This window comes from Denticeps clupeoides, chromosome 2, assembly GCF_900700375.1.
Source record: "Denticeps clupeoides chromosome 2, fDenClu1.1, whole genome shotgun sequence".
NCBI lineage: Eukaryota > Metazoa > Chordata > Actinopteri > Clupeiformes > Denticipitidae > Denticeps > Denticeps clupeoides.
The window spans coordinates 16,910,853-16,929,609 of record NC_041708.1 but is presented as its reverse complement, the minus strand read 5'-3'; the positions used below and the strand labels follow the sequence as shown (position 1 = coordinate 16,929,609).

Below are 18,757 nucleotides of genomic sequence, written 5' to 3'. Positions count from 1 at the left end.
GAGAAGATCAAGGCATATTTTAAGATTCTGAAGCTGACTGACCTGTTATGTAGAGAAAGGTGCACACACACCCTCTTTCACTCATACTGACACACCCTCATTCATACACTTTAAACTTTACAGCACCTAGTGAGGAATTTACTCTCACAGAAATCTGTGCATGTCTTAGTGTGACAGTACTCTCATTTTTAAAATATTGATCTGCTTGAGTTGCTGCAGTCATGCATGTGTATAATTATGTATTGTGTGTGTACACATAGTCTGAATTGTTCAACTCATGGGTTTAAACCTTTACTGTGCCCAGCTGTGCTTCTACAAGGCCAGCCTGAATCTACACTGATTGCTATGTTTCTTGCTTCAGGATCAGAAAACATGGTCCAGTCAGTGTTGGTTACAACCCATTTCTCTGAAACATACTAATCTGTGCAGTAGTAGCACACTTATTCATGTTTTGCTTTACATAGGCTGAATGGTGTCATCTCCACATATGTTTGTCAGGCAGAGGCAACCAGTGACTTCAACTAAGGCTTTGTCATTCAGTTGGTCACATTTGTTCCCTGGTTATCAGTCAGTACCGATTAAGAAGCAGAGCCGTCCACAAGCATTATCAGCCTACAGAGTGGGACCATGGGTGCTGAAGAGTGTAGTATATACATGTACGTTCAGTTGCATTATGCGCCCAACTATATAAAGCACAGTGATTTGGACTCTGGAGCAGTGGGAACATGTTCCCTAGAGTGATGAATCACTCTCATAATCTAACAGTCAGATGGAGGATTCTGGGTTTGGCAAATTTCTAAATACATGCCAGCAGTAAAGAGGATTTATGTCCTGGGAGATTTTTCAGGCTTTGGGTTTAGTTCCATGAATGGAAATATTTTTCATCTCCAATGACTGCAGAAACAAAACAAAAACAAAAAAAAAACAGACCCATCTTCAGCATCCACAAATGGGTCCAAATATGGTAGGACACAGATAAGAGATGCATTATTCACCAAAAAAAAAAAACAGTGGTCATGCCCAGGTCAGGGTGTGTCTAGCTTTATGTCCAGTAATCCCTCCCTACCTGTTTAACAGGTAGAGTGTGAGGAATGCGTGTCCCCGCCCCAGGCTGCGACTTTAAAAGCCAGTGGCCACTGCAGTCAGGCACACTGAGGGATCTGACTGTCCTCTGTGAAGGCCTCCTGTCGTGAGTCTGCTACACTCCTCTCTCGCCTCCACCTCTCCAGCAGCATGAGCACCAGAGTGAGCACCACCACCTTTAGCTCCGGCCCCAGTGTACGGCGGAATTTCTCCAGCCACTCGGCCTACGCCGCTCCAGCCGGTTCCTCCCGAGCCAGCAGCGTGTCCGTCCGCCGTTCTGGTGTTGGGGGCCTTGGTCTGGGAGCAGGAGGCATGGTGGGCAGCAGCTACCAGTACAGCAGCAGCAGCGCTGGCGGGTTTGGAGGAGGCGCAGGCGGTTTTGTGCATGCTCCCATCACCGCAGTGACAGTCAACTCCAGCCTCTTGACCCCCCTCAATCTGGAAATCGACCCCACCATCCAAGCAGTGCGCACACAGGAGAAGGAACAGATCAAGACCCTCAACAACCGGTTTGCCTCCTTCATTGACAAAGTGAGTCTTTGTTTCTCTGAGAGCAGCTGAATTATGCATTATGTCTGTGCTAGAAATATATATTATTAAGGCTGTGTGTGTTGATGTTAGTGAGGTTTCTATGGTAAATCTAACGAGAACAGACAGTAATCTCAGTCAATCAGCCTAGATGACGTACCGTCTCATTGCCGTGAATCAGCTAAATATGACTTTTAGCCCCGCTCACCTGTCTGAGGTTCTGTGTTTCCCCTTTTCTGTTTAAACAAGGGTGGAGATCCGCTGCTTGGCAACTGTAAACTAGCAATCAGTCCAAAGTCTGCAAGCCACACACATTACACATAAATCACCCTGACGGTCTACATCCAAAGGGCGTGGCCTGGAGTCACACTTGTCTTCTGCAAGATACAGACAGGCTGACATTTTAATCCAATAACCTGTTTTGGAGATCTGTAGAGTTACATCCCATCAAGCCTCCTCTTTGGGGACAAGTTGGTAGCTGTACTCCTCTCTACTCTGCAGCTCCAACAAGGGAAAAAGACTAGTTGTGCTCACACACACACACACACACACACACACACACACATGCACGCTTACTTTATCTTATCTTGTTTAGAAAAGGGTGTGTCTGTATCTTCACTCAGACACTGTTTATTCAAACCATGACACACCCATATACTCACACACCACACACACTTAAAACAGTAAAAATTCGAATCTCAGTACTATAAAAAAGTATAATATAATATGAATCTATGCTTCATCTTTTCTCTTTCTCTCTTTCTCTCTTGTCGCCTTTCACAGGTCCGTTTCCTAGAGCAACAAAACAAGATGCTGGAGACCAAGTGGAGTCTCCTCCAAGACCAGACTGTCACACGCTCCAACATCGATGCCATGTTTGAAGCCTACATCGCAAACCTGCGTCGCCAGCTGGACAACTTGGGAAATGAGAAAATGAAGCTGGGTGGTGAACTGAAGAACATGCAGGGATTGGTGGAAGACTTCAAGAAAAAGTGACTGACACTTGTCTTCTTCTCATCCACGATTTAATATTTCTGTACTAAGATGCATGCCAGTGTCAAACAAATCCGCTACAGAATATCAGTAACGCTGGAATTCATGCTCCTACTGCAGGTATGAGGAGGAGATCAACAAGCGTGCTGCAGCAGAGAATGAGTTTGTGCTGCTTAAGAAGGTAAGACATTCAGCTCATCTTCACTCCTCTTGCATCGTTCTGGATATTAGGAGGTGCCACAGATTGTAATTGCTTGTTTTAATAGTATGCCTTTGTGACATACAGGATGTGGATGCTGCCTACATGAACAAAGTGGAGCTGGAAGCAAAGGTTGATGCCCTTCAGGATGAGATCAACTTTCTCAGAGCCATCTATGAGGCAGTGAGTCCCCCATCATTTATTTTCTTCTAAAATAAGAGTAAGAGATGGATGAAAAATAAGAATACCTGAAGTTATCCTGTGCATGCATGATATGAATATATTAAGTAATTAGAGTCTTTGTGGGTTTTTAGGAACTCCGTGAGCTCCAGGGCCAGATCAAGGACACCTCAGTAATTGTTGAGATGGACAACAGCCGTAACCTGGACATGGATGCCATTGTGGCTGAAGTGCGGGCACAGTACGAAGACATTGCCAACCGCAGCCGTGCAGAAGCAGAAACCTGGTACAAACAGAAGGTGAGCACTAAACACACGTACACACACACATACATGCACAAAGTGTAACAACAGTGCAAAGGAAGCTGTTCTCTACATGTGTACATGTGTTTTTTCATGTCAGTATGAAGAGATGCAGACCTCTGCTGGCCGGTATGGGGATGACCTTCGCACCACCAAGGCTGAGATTGCTGAACTTAACCGCATGATCGCCAGACTGCAGAATGAGATTGATTCCATCAAAGCACAGGTGATCTGAACAATCCTAATCGTACTGGCAAATAATGACAAGATCATGTTATTTTTGCCACCACATGTATAATTTTACCTATATGTGAAATATGTGACATTGTGCATTAACTATCGCAGCTCAAAATGGCCAAATAATAACAATTTCTGTCCCTTCTTCTGGGCTGCTCAGCGTTCCAATCTGGAAGCTCAAATTGCGGAGGCAGAAGAGCGTGGTGAGTTGGCAGTCAAGGATGCCAAACTGCGCATCAAAGACCTGGAGGATGCACTGCAGAGAGCTAAGCAGGACATGGCACGCCAGGTGCGTGAGTACCAGGAGCTGATGAACGTCAAGCTGGCCCTGGACATTGAGATCGCCACCTACAGGAAACTTCTTGAAGGAGAAGAGAGCAGGTAAGAATACTTTGCAGAATTCCAAGACTGTACTAAGATAGCTAACCACTGCTTGTAGTTTGGAGGCTGCCAGATGGATTGTATTTTTTTTTCACATGACTTTCAACATTTAATTCCTCAGACTGTCCTCTGGAGGAGCAAATGCCACCATCCATGTTCAGTCATCTTCTGGAGGTAGGATTTTACTTATTTATTCTTTTAGAAATTGTGTTTTAAATACAGCTGGAGAATATTTTTATTGTGTCTAATATTCTCTTGTGTTTGTTTAGGCTTCACCAATTCCAGTTCTGGGGGTGGATTCGGTTTCAGTGGAAGCAGTGGTTATGGCATGGGTGGGGGCAGTGCAACAATCACCAAATCATCAGTCGTGAAGACCAGCAGCATGCGGCACTATTAAAGAGCCCACCACAACTCTGACCCCACATCTGACCCCAAAAGCTGAGCAATCACCAGATCCAGACAGACCATCTCCCCCTTCCCCATGTCAGCAGACTTCCTCTCCATGGCCCACCACCCTTACTATTCATAAAGTGAACATGCATCTTAACCCATGACTGTAGCACCCTAAAACATCAAATAAATCTGAGACCTCCAATGTTGTACAGTGTGGTTATGGGATATCTGGTGTATTGCTGAATGGTTTAAAATAGGTGTGTGTGTGTGTGTGTGTGTGAATTGCTCAGGATCCTGAATAATTCATCTGGGAAAAAAATAAATATTTAATGAGCATGGGAACAATCACAAAGCCCAAGCAGTTAATCATGACCAGGACCTATTTAGAAAATCCATCTCTACTGGATGAAGCTACCTTGGCTGTGCAGTATCACTACCAAATCAAGATTATCATTCATTCATGTTTATGCGCTGCATTTTTGAGATTATGAGATTCTAGAATCTCAAAGACCTTAACAGGTTTTTAAAGTACTTCACAGGTTAAAAGAGGAGCATCTGTGTACTACCTGCAAGTTTGATGATGTCAAAATATTCCTGTGAATATACAGAATATAAAGCCATTGTAGACAATAATTTGACTTAAACTGAACTGCAGAGAGCTTTTTAGCTTGTTCAATGGTTTTGTTTGGTTTTTGTGCTTTCTTTGAATTCAAGCATGTAATTCTTCCAAAAAATAGAATCTTGTCTTAGTCTTAATCTGTAATAGTCTTGTGTATGATGTTGTAGCAACATTCTAAAATGTCAGTTCTCATTAGGATGGCAACCTTCCATGGCTGTAGTTTGCCTGCCGCTTGTGTCCTGCAATGTACACATTGTAAAATAAGCAAGGTTATGAAAGTTATCAAGCAGAATTAGGTCATTCAAATTGCCCTGTATTGGAGTGAACACTCCAACCATAATCATATGCATATTATATGCATACATTATTGTCACAGAGCGAATTTGGTGACGCGCTTGCAGACATGCTTGGAGTGAGGGGACAAGTCGTCGTACAGGGGAGGACACTGGACGAGCTGGGAAGGAGGACTTGAGGCGTTTAGTCTGTGAGGGGGAGACTGGCGGTGAGTGAAGATGGGAAGGGAGCAATGGACACGCCGCAGCGCGGCGGGAAGGGAGCTCTGGCTGCATGTTCAATCAGTCAATCATCGTATCAGGAGGGGCAGGCAAATCTCAAAGTCGAGGACAGGCAATGGTCGTGGTCAAGGAGTTTAGTTAATCAGGCATGGGAAAGCAGGCTAGCGTCTCTGGGGAATAAATTCAACAAAGAGCGTGCAGCATCTCCTCAGGGTCACCTGACTTTTATACTCGACACTGCCCACTCTCATTTCCGCTTCCGGGTCACCGTCTCCCGGGTCTCCGGGTCGCTGGTCTGGATTGTATTTCACTAGAGAGTAAGCAGTGTCTGTAATCCAGTTTTGGGGTGCCAAGATATATCTATGTTATCTATGTTACTTGTTAAATTACTTATTACTTATTAAATATTAAAACTTATAAAATGTTTTCACCTGATTTTTGACCAGGAGAAATAAAGCATTGGATATATTACAATACAGTTAAGAATGTAGTTGTCGGTATACTTAACTGCTATTCTGACCAGTGAGAATTCAATTGTGTACAATAATAAGAAATATAATTACAGATTACAGGTTCTCAGATGGTCTGCTCATCTGAAACGATCGACCGGTTTAGTCCAATGGCGTATCTGTTTATAGCTGGCGTGTCGACCGTGGCAGCGGAGGTCATGTGATTGACAGTTGATTCATCAAATTGTGTCACTCACATTTTTGACGTTGTCCAATCGGCCCTCCGGTAAGCCGTAGTCCCGCCCCCCACCGAATCACAACAAGAGACGCTCAGAGAGAAAAAGATGGCGGCTGCCATGACTGTGTGGCTGTGGTGGTCATGTGGGGCGCTTTGGCTGTGCCTCCTCTCCGCTTCAGCCTTTCTGAACCTGGAGGAACTGACAGAGATGAAGTACGGCATTCAGATTTTACCGGAGCCTGTAGTCATGGGGCAGGTAACGACAACATGACGGCGTTTCCGCAGCTTTTTGTCAATTGGGATCGATGTCTAGTGCGCGTTAGTCTTAGAAGATTACGGAAGATGTCGGACCTCGAAATTTAATTAAAACCTCCTTGCGGAACCTCCTGCCAGAAAGTTAATTCAGGCAACACTGCTGTCAACCCGCCGCCTTCCTGGTCCAAGGTAGTTCGCGAGAACAGGAGAACATTCTGGCAGAAGGTACCAGGAACAGACCTCAGAGCCTCAGCATGAGTTCACCAGTCTGATGCAGCATCTTTCATGGGATAATAAACATCGAAACTCTCACGGTGTTATAAACACACCATGTACGATCTTCTGCTTGTGTGTGTGTTTCTAGACTCAGGACGTTTTGCTGGTCAGCAGTAAATATCGGCAGCACTATGAATGCCGTTTGCCAGCTCAGGCCCTCCTCTTCCAGTTCCACCCACCCAGTGAGACACCCACATATAGTTACTCTGGACCACCCATCCCTGAGCTCCTGCAGCCCATGAGCAGCGCTCCTTGCCTTACCAAGGTAAGGAAACTGAGTTGAGCAGCCTGGACCCTTGTAGGCTGCTGTAGGCCATCTGATGTCTCTTTGCTTGCATCAGTGTGTTACCATCATTACCAGGGTCTGGAGACATGACATGTAATTGCCCCATGTTTCCGTCTTAGACTAAGGACTGGTGGACATATGAGTTTTGTTATGGACAGCATATCCGACAGTACCACATGGAAGGTATTATTAGAATTTCATATTAATGTTCCTTGCAACTCTATGAAGTTGGGCTAACTCAATGTCTTCCTGTGCCACAGATTCCGAGATTAAAGGAGAAGTTTTGTTCCTGGGTTACTACAGTTCTGAGTTTGACTGGACCAATGAAACTGCTAAAGTAAGCCTGTGTGTATGTGAATGTAGTGTTAACTGATAAATAATTTCCAGGTACATGGTCTAATAAAAAGATTTGGAGAAACTGATAAGCATGAAAACATGGAATGACCAGTGATTTCGTCCAGTTTAATTTAGGCTCCCTGGAACATGGAACCCATGGAATAATGGGTGGCAGTTTAAAAATGGACCAACAAATCTGCTCAGGAACAGTCAAGTTTTTTTTTCCAAAGCTTTTAATTAGTCAAGTCAAGTCAAGTCAGCTTTATTGTCAATTCTGCCACATGTTCAGGACATGCAGAGAATTGAAATTACGTTACTCTCTGACCCATACAAGTAACATTAAATACAAAAACAGTAACAGTAACATTGAATACAAAGTATAAATACAATTAAAAAAAAAAAAATCACAATTTTAAAAACACCATATACATAATTATTTGATTGATTCAAGACATGATTCGACATAAAATTATGACATGATAACTGTAACACCCAGTATTCAGGTGTCATGATTATGTTGAAACAGGAACTGAGAGTCAAATTCCTTCCTCTCGTCCCCTGTCTAGGCCTCTAAACATCACAAACTTAAGCGCTATCACAGTCAGTCATATGTAAACGGATCCAAGTGTGACCTCAATGGGAGTCCAAGAGAAACAGAAGTCAGGGTGAGTCTGTAGACACAGAAACGCAGCACAGAATGTCTTCTGTCATAACTGGTATTTACAGAATATGATTACTTTTCTGTCAACTTTATAATCTATAATAAGAAGTCAGCCTGTCAAAAATGTATTAAAAAAAATAGACTATTCTAAAAATGTGCATATTTTAAGTTCACTACATTAACATCTCGGTAGTCAACTTTAGTCATTCAGTAGTCAATGCATTAGACATACTTATTTTGGAAGATTCTGTTTTCCTTTTTTTTTTGTGTGTGTGTGTGTGTGTGTGTGTGTGTGTGTGTGTATATGTGTATATGAATGTCTAGTTTGTGTGTGAAGAAGGCTCAGTAGATTATGTGGCCCGTGTGGATGAGCCCCAGTCTTGTCGCTATGTTGTCACTGTTCACACGAGCCGGCCCTGCTCCCACCCGCTGCTACGCCCACCACCTTCCACACGGCCTCAGCCAATCATCTGCCAGCCTGCACTCAGCCCACAACAGTATATGGATTACGTCAAGGCCCAAGTCTGTGAGTGAATTTATGTGTTTAAAATTATGTTCAATAATGCTAACATGCAAACCTAAATCACACACTGTTACAGGCATATTTAGTCATATTGCCACTTATTATGTTACATTACTCATTATAAGCCAGTGCTGTTTCTAATTATAAACCTGGCCATTTGAAAAGTGAACCATTTAATCTGGTATGTAATAGCATTAAATTGCTGAAGAAAATTGTCCCGAATGTGTCAAACTGCAGCTTTTACTCTGTTAATGGTGAATTACTGGCTGTTGTTTACAAGTAATCATGTTTCATGAGCGCCCCCTAATTTCAGAGTTAGATTGATTTCTTGTCCCCACCTTACAATTCGCACATCAAAAATACAGATCTTTTTGCTCTTAACACAAATTTGAAACTGATTTGTGTGTAGGGAAATGCTGATAATGAGAGTCATTTTCAAAATGTTCTCATCCACCTAAATCTGCATTTACACAGATCCATATATGCAGTATAATAGAATAAATCCAAATACATTCCTCCAGTCAGTGTTAGACTGCAGTGTTAGAGCAAATTACAAAGCAGAGAGAGAGGAAAAGAAAAAGTACTGTTAAGAGACACTGCAATCAAATCATTTATTGACAGTGAATTAACATAATGCACTACAGTAGTTCCACAAATGTGCTTTCATCAAAAGATACACACTGTAACAACTACAAATAACAGTTCAACTATAAAATAAGTCTGTCTTTTTTTCTTTTCTTTTTTTTTCGGGGGGTAATTAAAATGAATAGTTTCTTCTCCACTTCTTAGCTGACACAAAGCGTAAAGTGCAGCAAATCTCTGAAGAGCTGGAGGATCTGGATAAGATGCTCTCTAAAGATGAAGAGGTGGAGGGGAGGGTTGAGGACTTGACTGAGGGGACTGCATCAACAGGTACAGTGAAATTTGGGACCACTATTACATAGCTGATTCTTTATTAACTGTGTGTAATTATGCTGGACTTTTCAGAAGACCTGGATGATCCAAAAGATACTGAACAAACGGTAACACGTCCTTTATTTTACAGTATAACATGAATATACACAATATTAATATTATCATTAGTGACTACATGGTCTTTATATTTATAATATTTGTTTACTGTATGACAAAAATTGTCACATTTTCTAATAGCACACACACACTGAGACTGAAGGATTCTCATATCTCTGCAGGCTGAAGATCAGCAACATCAGCTCCATGAAAAAGAAGGTAATTATGATTCTGAAGAGAAGACTGTCTAAAATCTTTAATAATTTGTCATTATAATTTCATACAAAGGAATGATAGACATCGGTCTGTGCCATAACTGTAAATTTATCTGTATTGGAGGGCACAAATCCCAAACCGCCTTTCATGGCTGCCACTGCTCACTATTTCATTGTGTGACCACATGCTGTGATTCCTGTGCATCACGATGACAATCATTTCACTTTCATTATGTGTGGCACTTGTAAAAAGCAGAGATGTATGTAGTGTATCTTTTTATATTTAATAATTTTTGGGATGTTCTGGAGAAGAATACACCATGGGTGAACTATCCAAACCTGAACACAAAAATTGTGCAGATTGTCATGTATGATCAAGCTTATTGAACTTCAGACTACTGTTCTTTTGTTTTTGTTTTTTTTGCTATAGTTGTGTTTGAAGAAGAAAAGTTTAATTTTAAAATAATCTCAGACCCTGCAGACCTCATGAAGTTTGTGCAGCACCTCAGATCATCACACAAAAAGGTAAAGTGCAGACACACGCACTTGCACAAAGGACTTTAGGTATTAACTCTCTATATAAAAATTGTTATAGACCCATATGCTATAGTTTTGTATCTTCTATGCAACAAGAATATCAACTTGAAATTAACGGATGACTCTGCACACACCAGAATAGACTCAAAACATAGAAACATACACACACAGCTACTTTTTTTTTTCTTTTCACTTTGCCACGAGAAAAATGTTAAGATGGTCCTTTATTAGTCCCACAAATTTACATTGTCACGACAGGACATGGACAGTACAAGATAAGAGCAGACAATAGCACAGCCACTATGTTGACTGTATAATATAAAAGTTCACTGTACAAATAAGCAAATCAATAGTCCTAGAATTGCAAAATAAAACAGTAAATGTGAGTTGTAAAAATAAAAAATGTCAGTATATACATAAAAGATATATTTGTGAGATTTTACATATGTACAGAGTGGGTAGATATACACATAGATATACACTTAAGAGAAATGGAGATGGTGTACTGGATGTGTGTGTTTGTGTGGTCAGCTGTTGTAGAGCCTGACACTGGTTTGCAGGAAAGACCTTCTGAATCTCTCCGTCCCACATCATGGATGCCGCAGGCAGCCACTGAAGGAGTTTCTCAGTCCTGTCAGGGTCTCCTGCAAGGGGTGGGAGATGTTCTCCAACAGGGATGATAGCCACCATTCACCACCTCCACTGGGTCCAGAGGGCATCCTAGAACAGAGCTGACCCACAGGATGAGCCTGTTCAGTCTCTTTCTGTCCCCAGCATAGATGCTACCTCCCCAGCAGACCACACTATAAAAGATGGCTGAGGCCACCACAGAGTCATAAAAGGTCTTCAAGAGTGGACCCTTCATCCCAAAAGTCCTGAGCCTCTGCAGCAGGTACAGCCTGCTCTGCCCTTTTCTGTAGAGGGCATCAGAGTTGTAAGTCCAGTCCAGTTCAGATTGTTCAGATGAACACCAAGGTACCTGTAGGTCTCTACAGCCTCAATGTCCATACCCTGGATGTTCAGTGGTTGTATTGGAGGATGTCTACCTCCAACTAATTGGTCTTTCAAGTGTTAATCTGGAGGTAGTTCTGCTGGCACCAGTTCACAAAGTCCCTGGTCAGTTTTCTGTACTCCTTGTCGTTGGTGGAGTTATAGGTGAAGTCTGCAATGTAGATGGTGAAGATGAATGATGCCAGGACCAATTCCTGTGCGGCCCCTGTACTGCAGATCACCCTGTCCGACACACAGCCCTGAGTTCTCACGTACTGTGGTCTGTTGGTGAGGTAGTCCAGGGTCCATGTTGTGAGGTGATTATTTCACTCCTGTGTGCTCCAGCATGTCCCTCAGGATTGTGGGAAGGATTGTGTTGAAGGCATTGGACATCCGCTCTGATGCCAGGCTGGTAGGCAAACTGAAGGTGAGATCACCAGGGGCCAAAGCTGAGCCAGGACCAGCTGCTCCAGGGTCTTCATCAGGTGGGATGTCAGAGCCACCAGCCTGTAGCTGTTGAGGTCCTTGGGTCGTGGAGTCTTTGGCTTTGGTACCACACAAGAGAATTTCCAGAGCTCTGGAAGTCTCCCCAGCCTCAGGATCTGGTTGAAAATGTGCTCCATTACTGCACACAGTGGATCTGTGCAGGACCTGATGACCCTTGAGCTGATGCCATCTGGACCTGCTGCCTTTCTGACCTTTATCCTCCTTAGTTCCTCTTGACCTGTGCAGACAATTTGTTTTTTTAATTTTTTTTTTAACCACAGTAAGAAATGGAATCTTAAAATACAGTCTATGTATGCTGTGTATGCAGGACACAGAGACAGAGCAGAAACAGGCACAGCACTCTGTGAAGGCAGAGGGAGATGATGGGCATGATGATGAGGATGAGAAACTGCTTCAGGAGTTTGAAGAAGAAATGGCTGATATCTCAATCCCATCTGAAAAAAGGGGCGAGATCAAAGAAGAGATGCAGAAAGAATTCAACAACATCATAGATGAGGTGAGAGAATCTGGCATCGATGACTATGAAAATGGAGTGGTCTACTTTACCACTGTCACTGAATAAAAATAAAAAAAACCAAAACAATAGAAATCAGACAATTTAACAAGATTCGTCAGAACTTGTTCTTTGCACTACACTGCAGACTCACACACTGACAGACACACACACACACACTTACTCACTCTCACTCCTTCCATTCAGACACTTTGCATTGCAAAGCAAAAATGTTTGCATGTTCACATGCTTCTGGCTCAGGCTCGTTCTTTGAGCGACAATGAAATGTGTCCTCTGTTTACATCAGATTACAGGTCCGCTTGCTTACCAGCTAGGCCCCCACTGCCTCACTTGACTAGCCTGACCAACATGGGATATCATTGTTTGCCTCCACCACAGTAATGGCTTTTCTTCCTTGACAAATTATTCAAGAATGTCACAGCTTTAACTGGACCTGGAGCTTTAACTGCATGCTGTTTTATCGTGGGAGGAGAAATGGGCGGGTCAGACCAGACGTCTGCTAAAATAGACCATGTGTGGTCTGGCGTCACGCATGGTCTGTTTCAGCGTGTACAAAAAATGCCCACGTAACGCGTGGTCATGTTGAGCACGTGCACAGACCACTGCTAGCTGCCTGCGTCCACTGGCGGTGTCAGGCAACTGCCGTTTTTTTTTTTTTTTTTTTTTGTATCTTTCCTCTACCTCTGCATTGTCTGAAGGCTAACCTCTGCTAGCATCAGTGCACGAGAGAGACCCAAGCTTTTTTAATAATCAAATGTCTCCGTGTTGCGCGACACAACGAATCTATTATGAAATTCATTGCCAACTCTTAGTAATAGAGTTTTAGCGATTTAAATGATGCATTGTTGCAGCCGTACTGAGTAAGCTACTGCTGTTTTAAATGAATGCAAATAGAATGATGATAATTTATGCAGGAAATTCTCTCAAAAATTCTGTGGTTTGATTATAATTCAAATGAAACTCAAACAGAATCTTTTACCAGTATGATGTAGTATCTCTCTCTCTCTCTCTCTCTCTCTCTCTCTCTCTCTCACACACACACATTTTGTGATCCATTTTTCTAGCATAATGTGCCCAGGTCACTATGTTTTCTTTTCCAACACAACCAACTGTGGGTCAGTTGTATGTCAAATGGAACAATTGATCACTTTCTCAGATGACACTGTAGGTCATCAAACCTGTCGATCACTGGTCTTGCTGTGGGTGTTGGTGCATCTCCCATAATCAGAAGGTTGCTCCCCGGGCGCCTGTCATGGCTGCCCACTGCTCACTAAGGGTGATGGGTTAAAAGCAGAGAAGCCATTTCCTTCGGGATAATTAAAGTGTAAAAAAAAAAAAAAATCCTGATTAGTGTTTAAGAGTACAGAGTTAAATGATTTAAGGACATCTTTGTTTATTGTAATCCCTTACAATTCCTGGAGAATTTTTTTTTTGTTTGTTTACCTTAATATTGTATGCAAAACCTTGCCAATATGTTTATATATCTTTTGTATCTTTTATTTAATTAGTAAACATTGCTGCACATTTTCAAAATAGTTAAGAGTATTCATTAATTTGGATTACTTTTTGATTTTCTAATGTAATTTATTACATTCATATAGTAAACTTTTGAAAGCCCTAATTTTTAACAAGCCTTACAGGTCAAATCCTCAATGGTTACGTTTTTGTCTGACAACTTGTTTGCATTCTTATCTCAAGTCCTTGTATGTCATTGATTTATACATCTTTTGTGTGAGTGGCACATGTCTGTCTGTCTTTCAGGCCCAGCAGGAACTGGAGTCTGAGGGCTTAAAGGGTGAGTTTGATCGTTCTCAGGCAGCACATACATTAGAGAACACGTTGGACAAGCTGCTGGACCGCTTGGAAGACAAGGATGAGGAACCCCTGACTACTCAAACGCAGACAGAAGAAGAGCTTGCTGAGAGCCATACACATCTCAAAGTTGAAGAAAAAACAAAAGAGATCAGGATCCCTGTGCCCAGCCAACCAGGTACACACACAGACGCCAGCAACCAGCAATGTTACACACACACTCACAGACTGAAAATGACCCAGAAGATCAGAGCCACAGAGATGGCTGTATGGTCGGATGGGTTAGACATGTGATTAGACTAGAGCTACAAAATGTAGACCTCATTAAACCTATTCAAGAACTAGACAATGTTGTTAGTTTGGCACATCTTTTTTGGTCAATAATGGGGTCAAGAACAGCAAATTCTTCCTAGGTCTAAACCCCCCCCCCCCCCCTTCTGAACAGAAATGCTATTTAACTGTGAACTAGGGGGGGCACTCTACCTAGCCTTTTAACTGATTTAAGAGTAAATTTGATCAAACTATCAAAGATCATTTCAGGCTGGATGTGAGTTATGAAATTTTGTTCATTACTGTCTATCTGTGCAAAAGTCAGTCCATCTAGTAACTCCACCATCCATCTCATTAACTTGCATACATTTTGTCTTTTTAAATGTTTGGTTAAATTCTCAAAACTGAAATCAGGACATCATGCTATGCTTTCAAGTGATATTTAAATTAAATATGCAGGAAGAATATAAAATCTAATGCCTTTGTCTTTCCCAATATATTAAAATGAAGGTTTGCGGGTTATTGCTATCTGGTCAAAAAGGAAAATTGCATGAACCTGGTGGTAGTAGCTTAGTGGGTAACACACTGAACCAGAAGAGTGCAAAGCATGGTTCCCACGGTTCAGGGAATTTCAGGAATATCAGGGAATTTCCAGATAGGGAAAGTATGGGGTGCATTTGGGTGCCAAGTCAGGGACTTACATTTGTTTTCCTCAAATGTCTTTACATTTGTTCACTTACATAGCATGCCAGACAAGTGTACATTTCGAGATATTTGGTTTGAAAATGAAGTATTGGCTCACCCAAAGTGATAAAATAAAACATGCATGTAGAGGAGTCTACATGCATGTTGGAGTTGAAGTTTTAGCATGTGCCATTCAACACTCCAAGCTGTCTATTTTCAACAACAATGCAGTTTTGAATTGTATAACCTCTTTAAATGTCCTTTTCTGCTCAGCACCCAAATGTTATATTGGACATTTCTTTATATGTTATGGAAATTCTGCTTTTTGGTCAGAAAAGTTCAGGGGATTTTAAGTCTGGCAAAGTCACAGCTTAAAACCCCAATTACTACCATTGTTTCCCTGAGCAAGGTTCTCTGATAATGCTGCAAATGTAAAACTAAAATCCCTTTGTCTTGTTTTCAAACGTTTTGGTTAAAGTATATTGTGTCAACATTCCTTTTGTATATAATTGTGTGTGTGTGTGTGTGTGTGTGTGTGTGTGTGTGTATGAAATCTTTATTATAAGAGAAGCTGACGTTTGATCAATGTTAAGCTATACCACAGTGGCAAGAAATGGTTTTGTGCATTAATTTGTCATGAAATATGATCAGACCTTCTATAATGCCTAAAACAATAACACGAAAAATCATGTAATTGAGAACAATCATAAACTAATTTAGCTAGTGGAGAAAGTATTGAACTAATAACTTGTTGAACACCCCTTGGCAACAGTTAACCTCCTGAAGCTGTGGATCAGACCTGCACATTGTTCAGGGGGATTCTTAGTCCATTCTTCCTGGCAGAACTGCTTTTGTTCTGTGCATGTGTCATTTCACAGCATCTCTATTGGTTTGTAGTCTGGGCTCTGACTTGGCCACTCCAAAAGGTGGAGTTGATGCTGACACTTGGAAATAATTCATATTCCCCTCAGTGATTTCATGCTGGCCAGGACCAGATGCAGCAAAGCCAGCTCAAATCATTATGCTTTTTCCACCATACATCATGTTTGGATGAATTTTTCATGATTATATGCAGTGCCCTATTATACCAGATGAACACAGATGTTAATCCAATTCAAATTATGCCTTCAAATCTTTGTCTGTCTCTCTCTAGGTTGTTTACTTCTGTCATTGATGTGTCTTTGTTGTGCACTTGGGGACATTTTGACTAAGCACCCACTTCTTGGTAGACTAGCACAGTCCCAAACTGTAGACTGGTGAATTTGAATCTTTAAAATGTAAAAGTTTTTTTTGTCATTTCTAGCTATTCAACAATTCTTTTATTGTAGGTCCTCTGAAAGCTTGTTTTGGTGAGGCATGGTTCACATAGGGGTATTCTTCTTGAGTGGAGCAAACTCGTACTTTGAGTGAATTTTTTCAGCACCAAGCAATACAAGTCACATGCATCCTCAGTGGCTGAGTTATGCAAACACTAGACTTCAATTTTTTAAGATAATTAACTTTCAGATCAGACGAATCTGATGATTTGATCACATTTTATGATAAAATATTGCAGAAATCAAAAGGCTTCACATCATTTTTCTTGCCACTCAATCAAGGCTGCTATCATTATACCTGTCACCCCAGTGACCACACTGGAATGTTGCATGAGGTCTTGCTCATCTTTGTGTCTCATCATCGCAGCACCCGGCCTGGATGCTGAAGGCAACCAGGTAAAGATCAGGGTGACAAAGTTCAAACTGGGTGCTGTGGCGGCGGGTGCAGCAGCTGCAGGGGGTGATGTGGCAGTGCAGGAGTTGGGGGAGAGCGACCCCCAGTGGCAGCAGATTCAAGACACAGTCAGAGAGCAGCTAGAGAGAGCAGGAGTCAAGGCCAAAGGTACCCAGCACAGTGTCCAGCCTTCTGCTTCTGCACTTTATTTCCTCCTGCTGCATTTAAGTGTTCCTCTGGTGTAACGTGAGCTCCTCAAGCCCTTTTCAGCACTAGGATAAAATACTGCAACAAATATTTATTGTCTCAGTTGCAGTTTGTCTTACTGCAACAAACACTGTTCAGAAACATGCACCTGCTTGTGGTCTTGACTATCAAGATTGACCTTGTCCTTCAACAGATGTTGTTAGCACAATAAAAGTTTATTTCCAACTGCTAACATGTGAGCACCATCAGTCTACACTATCTAGCTCAACCTCCTTCTGACATTTCTTCTGCTTGTGTGTACTGCTGCTTCTCTTTAATGCTGTCACTTTCATTTATTCTTAAACTAATATTATGTGATGAATGCACTGTGTTCTTATGAACATGTCCATCAGATCTTTTCAAAGGGACTGGTAGTGTCCAAGAGCTCAGAATTCAAAAATGAATAGGCCATTGGGGTGTGGACTCCAAATGTACTCAAGGTCATTTCTCATCATCTTAGGGAAGATTGAAGTGAAGATTCTGAGCCGAGGTATGGATGACGAACATGGAGATCAGTGGTTCAGTGAGGAAGACACCAAGAGTTTCAGAGATCTGCTCATCAACCTGCTGGTATAGAATTTTTTTTTTCTCCCCAGTTTTGAGAATTTATCGGTAATCAGCATCAAATACGAATAAATTCTGCAACATTCCACATACATTAATAATCAAACATAACCTTAACAAGTTTAAGTGATTCACATTATTTTTTTTTAAGCTTGTGTGTGTTTGTGTGTAGACTGGAGGAACTGAAGAAGTGTATAAGGAGCAGAAGAGGTTACAGGAGTTGGAAGACAACTACAGATTTGTTTGGGGGACAGAAAAATCAGAGGACAGCCAATCAGAATCTTCAGACACTGAAGACCTTGAGCTCTGATGCATTTCTTCCTTCTTTTATTCTTTCCTCTCTTTTCCTTGCATTTTGTTCTGTAGACTGTGACCTGTGATGCATCCACATCAAGACAAGGTCCCTGTGCAAAGCTCACAGCCCTCCTCTAGTCTCTCTTTTTGAAAGGATTCAGGGAACTACTGCTGCCTGGTATTGTACGCTCTGTTAGACAGGAAAATAATTAATTTGATCTGAGGGGTGGAGTCAGAATATGATCATGGCTGCAGGCAGGGGTGGGATGATGAGTAATAGGACTATGGCAAATTATTGTGTCTACCATTTTACACTCAAGCTTGCAAAAACTACTGGCACACATTGGTACAAATCATGTTCACATACAAGGTGCCCAAGGGCTTTCAGATCAAAGCTTTTGAATAATTTAAAAAGTAATTTTGTCAGCATGGATCAGAGTCTGATCTGTATGGACACTTGGGGTGGGACAGGGTATCGATCTGTATATAATTTATTCCAGTTTAAATTTATGTTTACAGTGAAAAAAACAGCACCATTACAATTAAATAATATTTGAGTGAAATACTGTGTCTGTTCTGATGCACCAAACATTCTCACTGATCCATTACTGCTCAGACCTTAAAGGCGTTAAAGTTTTAGAATACGAAATAAACACAAAGTTATGGAAAAGTCACTGAAATCTGATTAACACATGAATGTATATCATAAAGTACATAGTTCCCATAAGACTGCATGAGAAACATTTACGTTTAACATTGGTGCAGTCTATAGTACAGTTGAAACCAAAAGTTACATACACTGTATGAAAAGACACATAACATTATTTTTTCTTCAGTACAAAAAGACTAATATAAAGAAAAAAATATAAAAAGTAACCATTCAGATGACAACAGAAACAACAAGTCACATAATCCACAGGAATACATACATACATATAACACATTAATT

The 18,757-nt window shown here is 41.5% G+C and overlaps 2 protein-coding genes and 1 long non-coding RNA gene across 4 annotated transcripts; 2 read left to right on the top strand and 1 right to left on the bottom strand.

The window, feature by feature from the left end:
- Positions 1–1,128: 1,128 nt before the first annotated feature.
- Positions 1,129–4,502, top strand: krt4 (keratin 4). Its single transcript, XM_028970185.1, has 9 exons — positions 1,129–1,614; positions 2,395–2,603; positions 2,725–2,785; positions 2,891–2,986; positions 3,118–3,282; positions 3,386–3,511; positions 3,683–3,903; positions 4,025–4,077; positions 4,173–4,502. The coding sequence occupies exons 1-9, from the start codon at positions 1,234–1,236 to the stop codon at positions 4,298–4,300; spliced, it is 1,440 nt and encodes a 479-aa protein (XP_028826018.1). The 5' UTR covers positions 1,129–1,233; the 3' UTR covers positions 4,301–4,502.
- A 28-nt stretch (positions 4,503–4,530) lies between these two features.
- On the bottom strand, positions 4,531–6,178 carry LOC114784653 (uncharacterized). Its single transcript, XR_003748897.1, has 3 exons — positions 5,994–6,178; positions 5,649–5,740; positions 4,531–5,154 (listed from the first exon to the last, which is right to left on the bottom strand). It is a non-coding gene; the product is annotated as an uncharacterized LOC114784653 (long non-coding RNA).
- Positions 6,179–6,198: 20 nt separating this feature from the next.
- os9 (OS9 endoplasmic reticulum lectin) lies at positions 6,199–18,371 on the top strand. 2 transcript variants are annotated; one of them, XM_028970183.1, is made up of 15 exons: positions 6,199–6,373; positions 6,737–6,913; positions 7,054–7,117; positions 7,195–7,271; positions 7,837–7,935; positions 8,256–8,457; positions 9,244–9,366; positions 9,442–9,476; positions 9,648–9,684; positions 10,111–10,205; positions 12,022–12,210; positions 13,990–14,218; positions 16,678–16,872; positions 17,411–17,520; positions 17,687–18,371. In XM_028970183.1, the coding sequence occupies exons 1-15, from the start codon at positions 6,224–6,226 to the stop codon at positions 17,822–17,824; spliced, it is 1,920 nt and encodes a 639-aa protein (XP_028826016.1). In that variant the 5' UTR covers positions 6,199–6,223; the 3' UTR covers positions 17,825–18,371. The 2 variants fall into 2 exon arrangements, with proteins under 2 accessions (XP_028826016.1, XP_028826017.1); XM_028970184.1 differs by lacking the exon at positions 16,678–16,872.
- Positions 18,372–18,757: the final 386 nt, after the last annotated feature.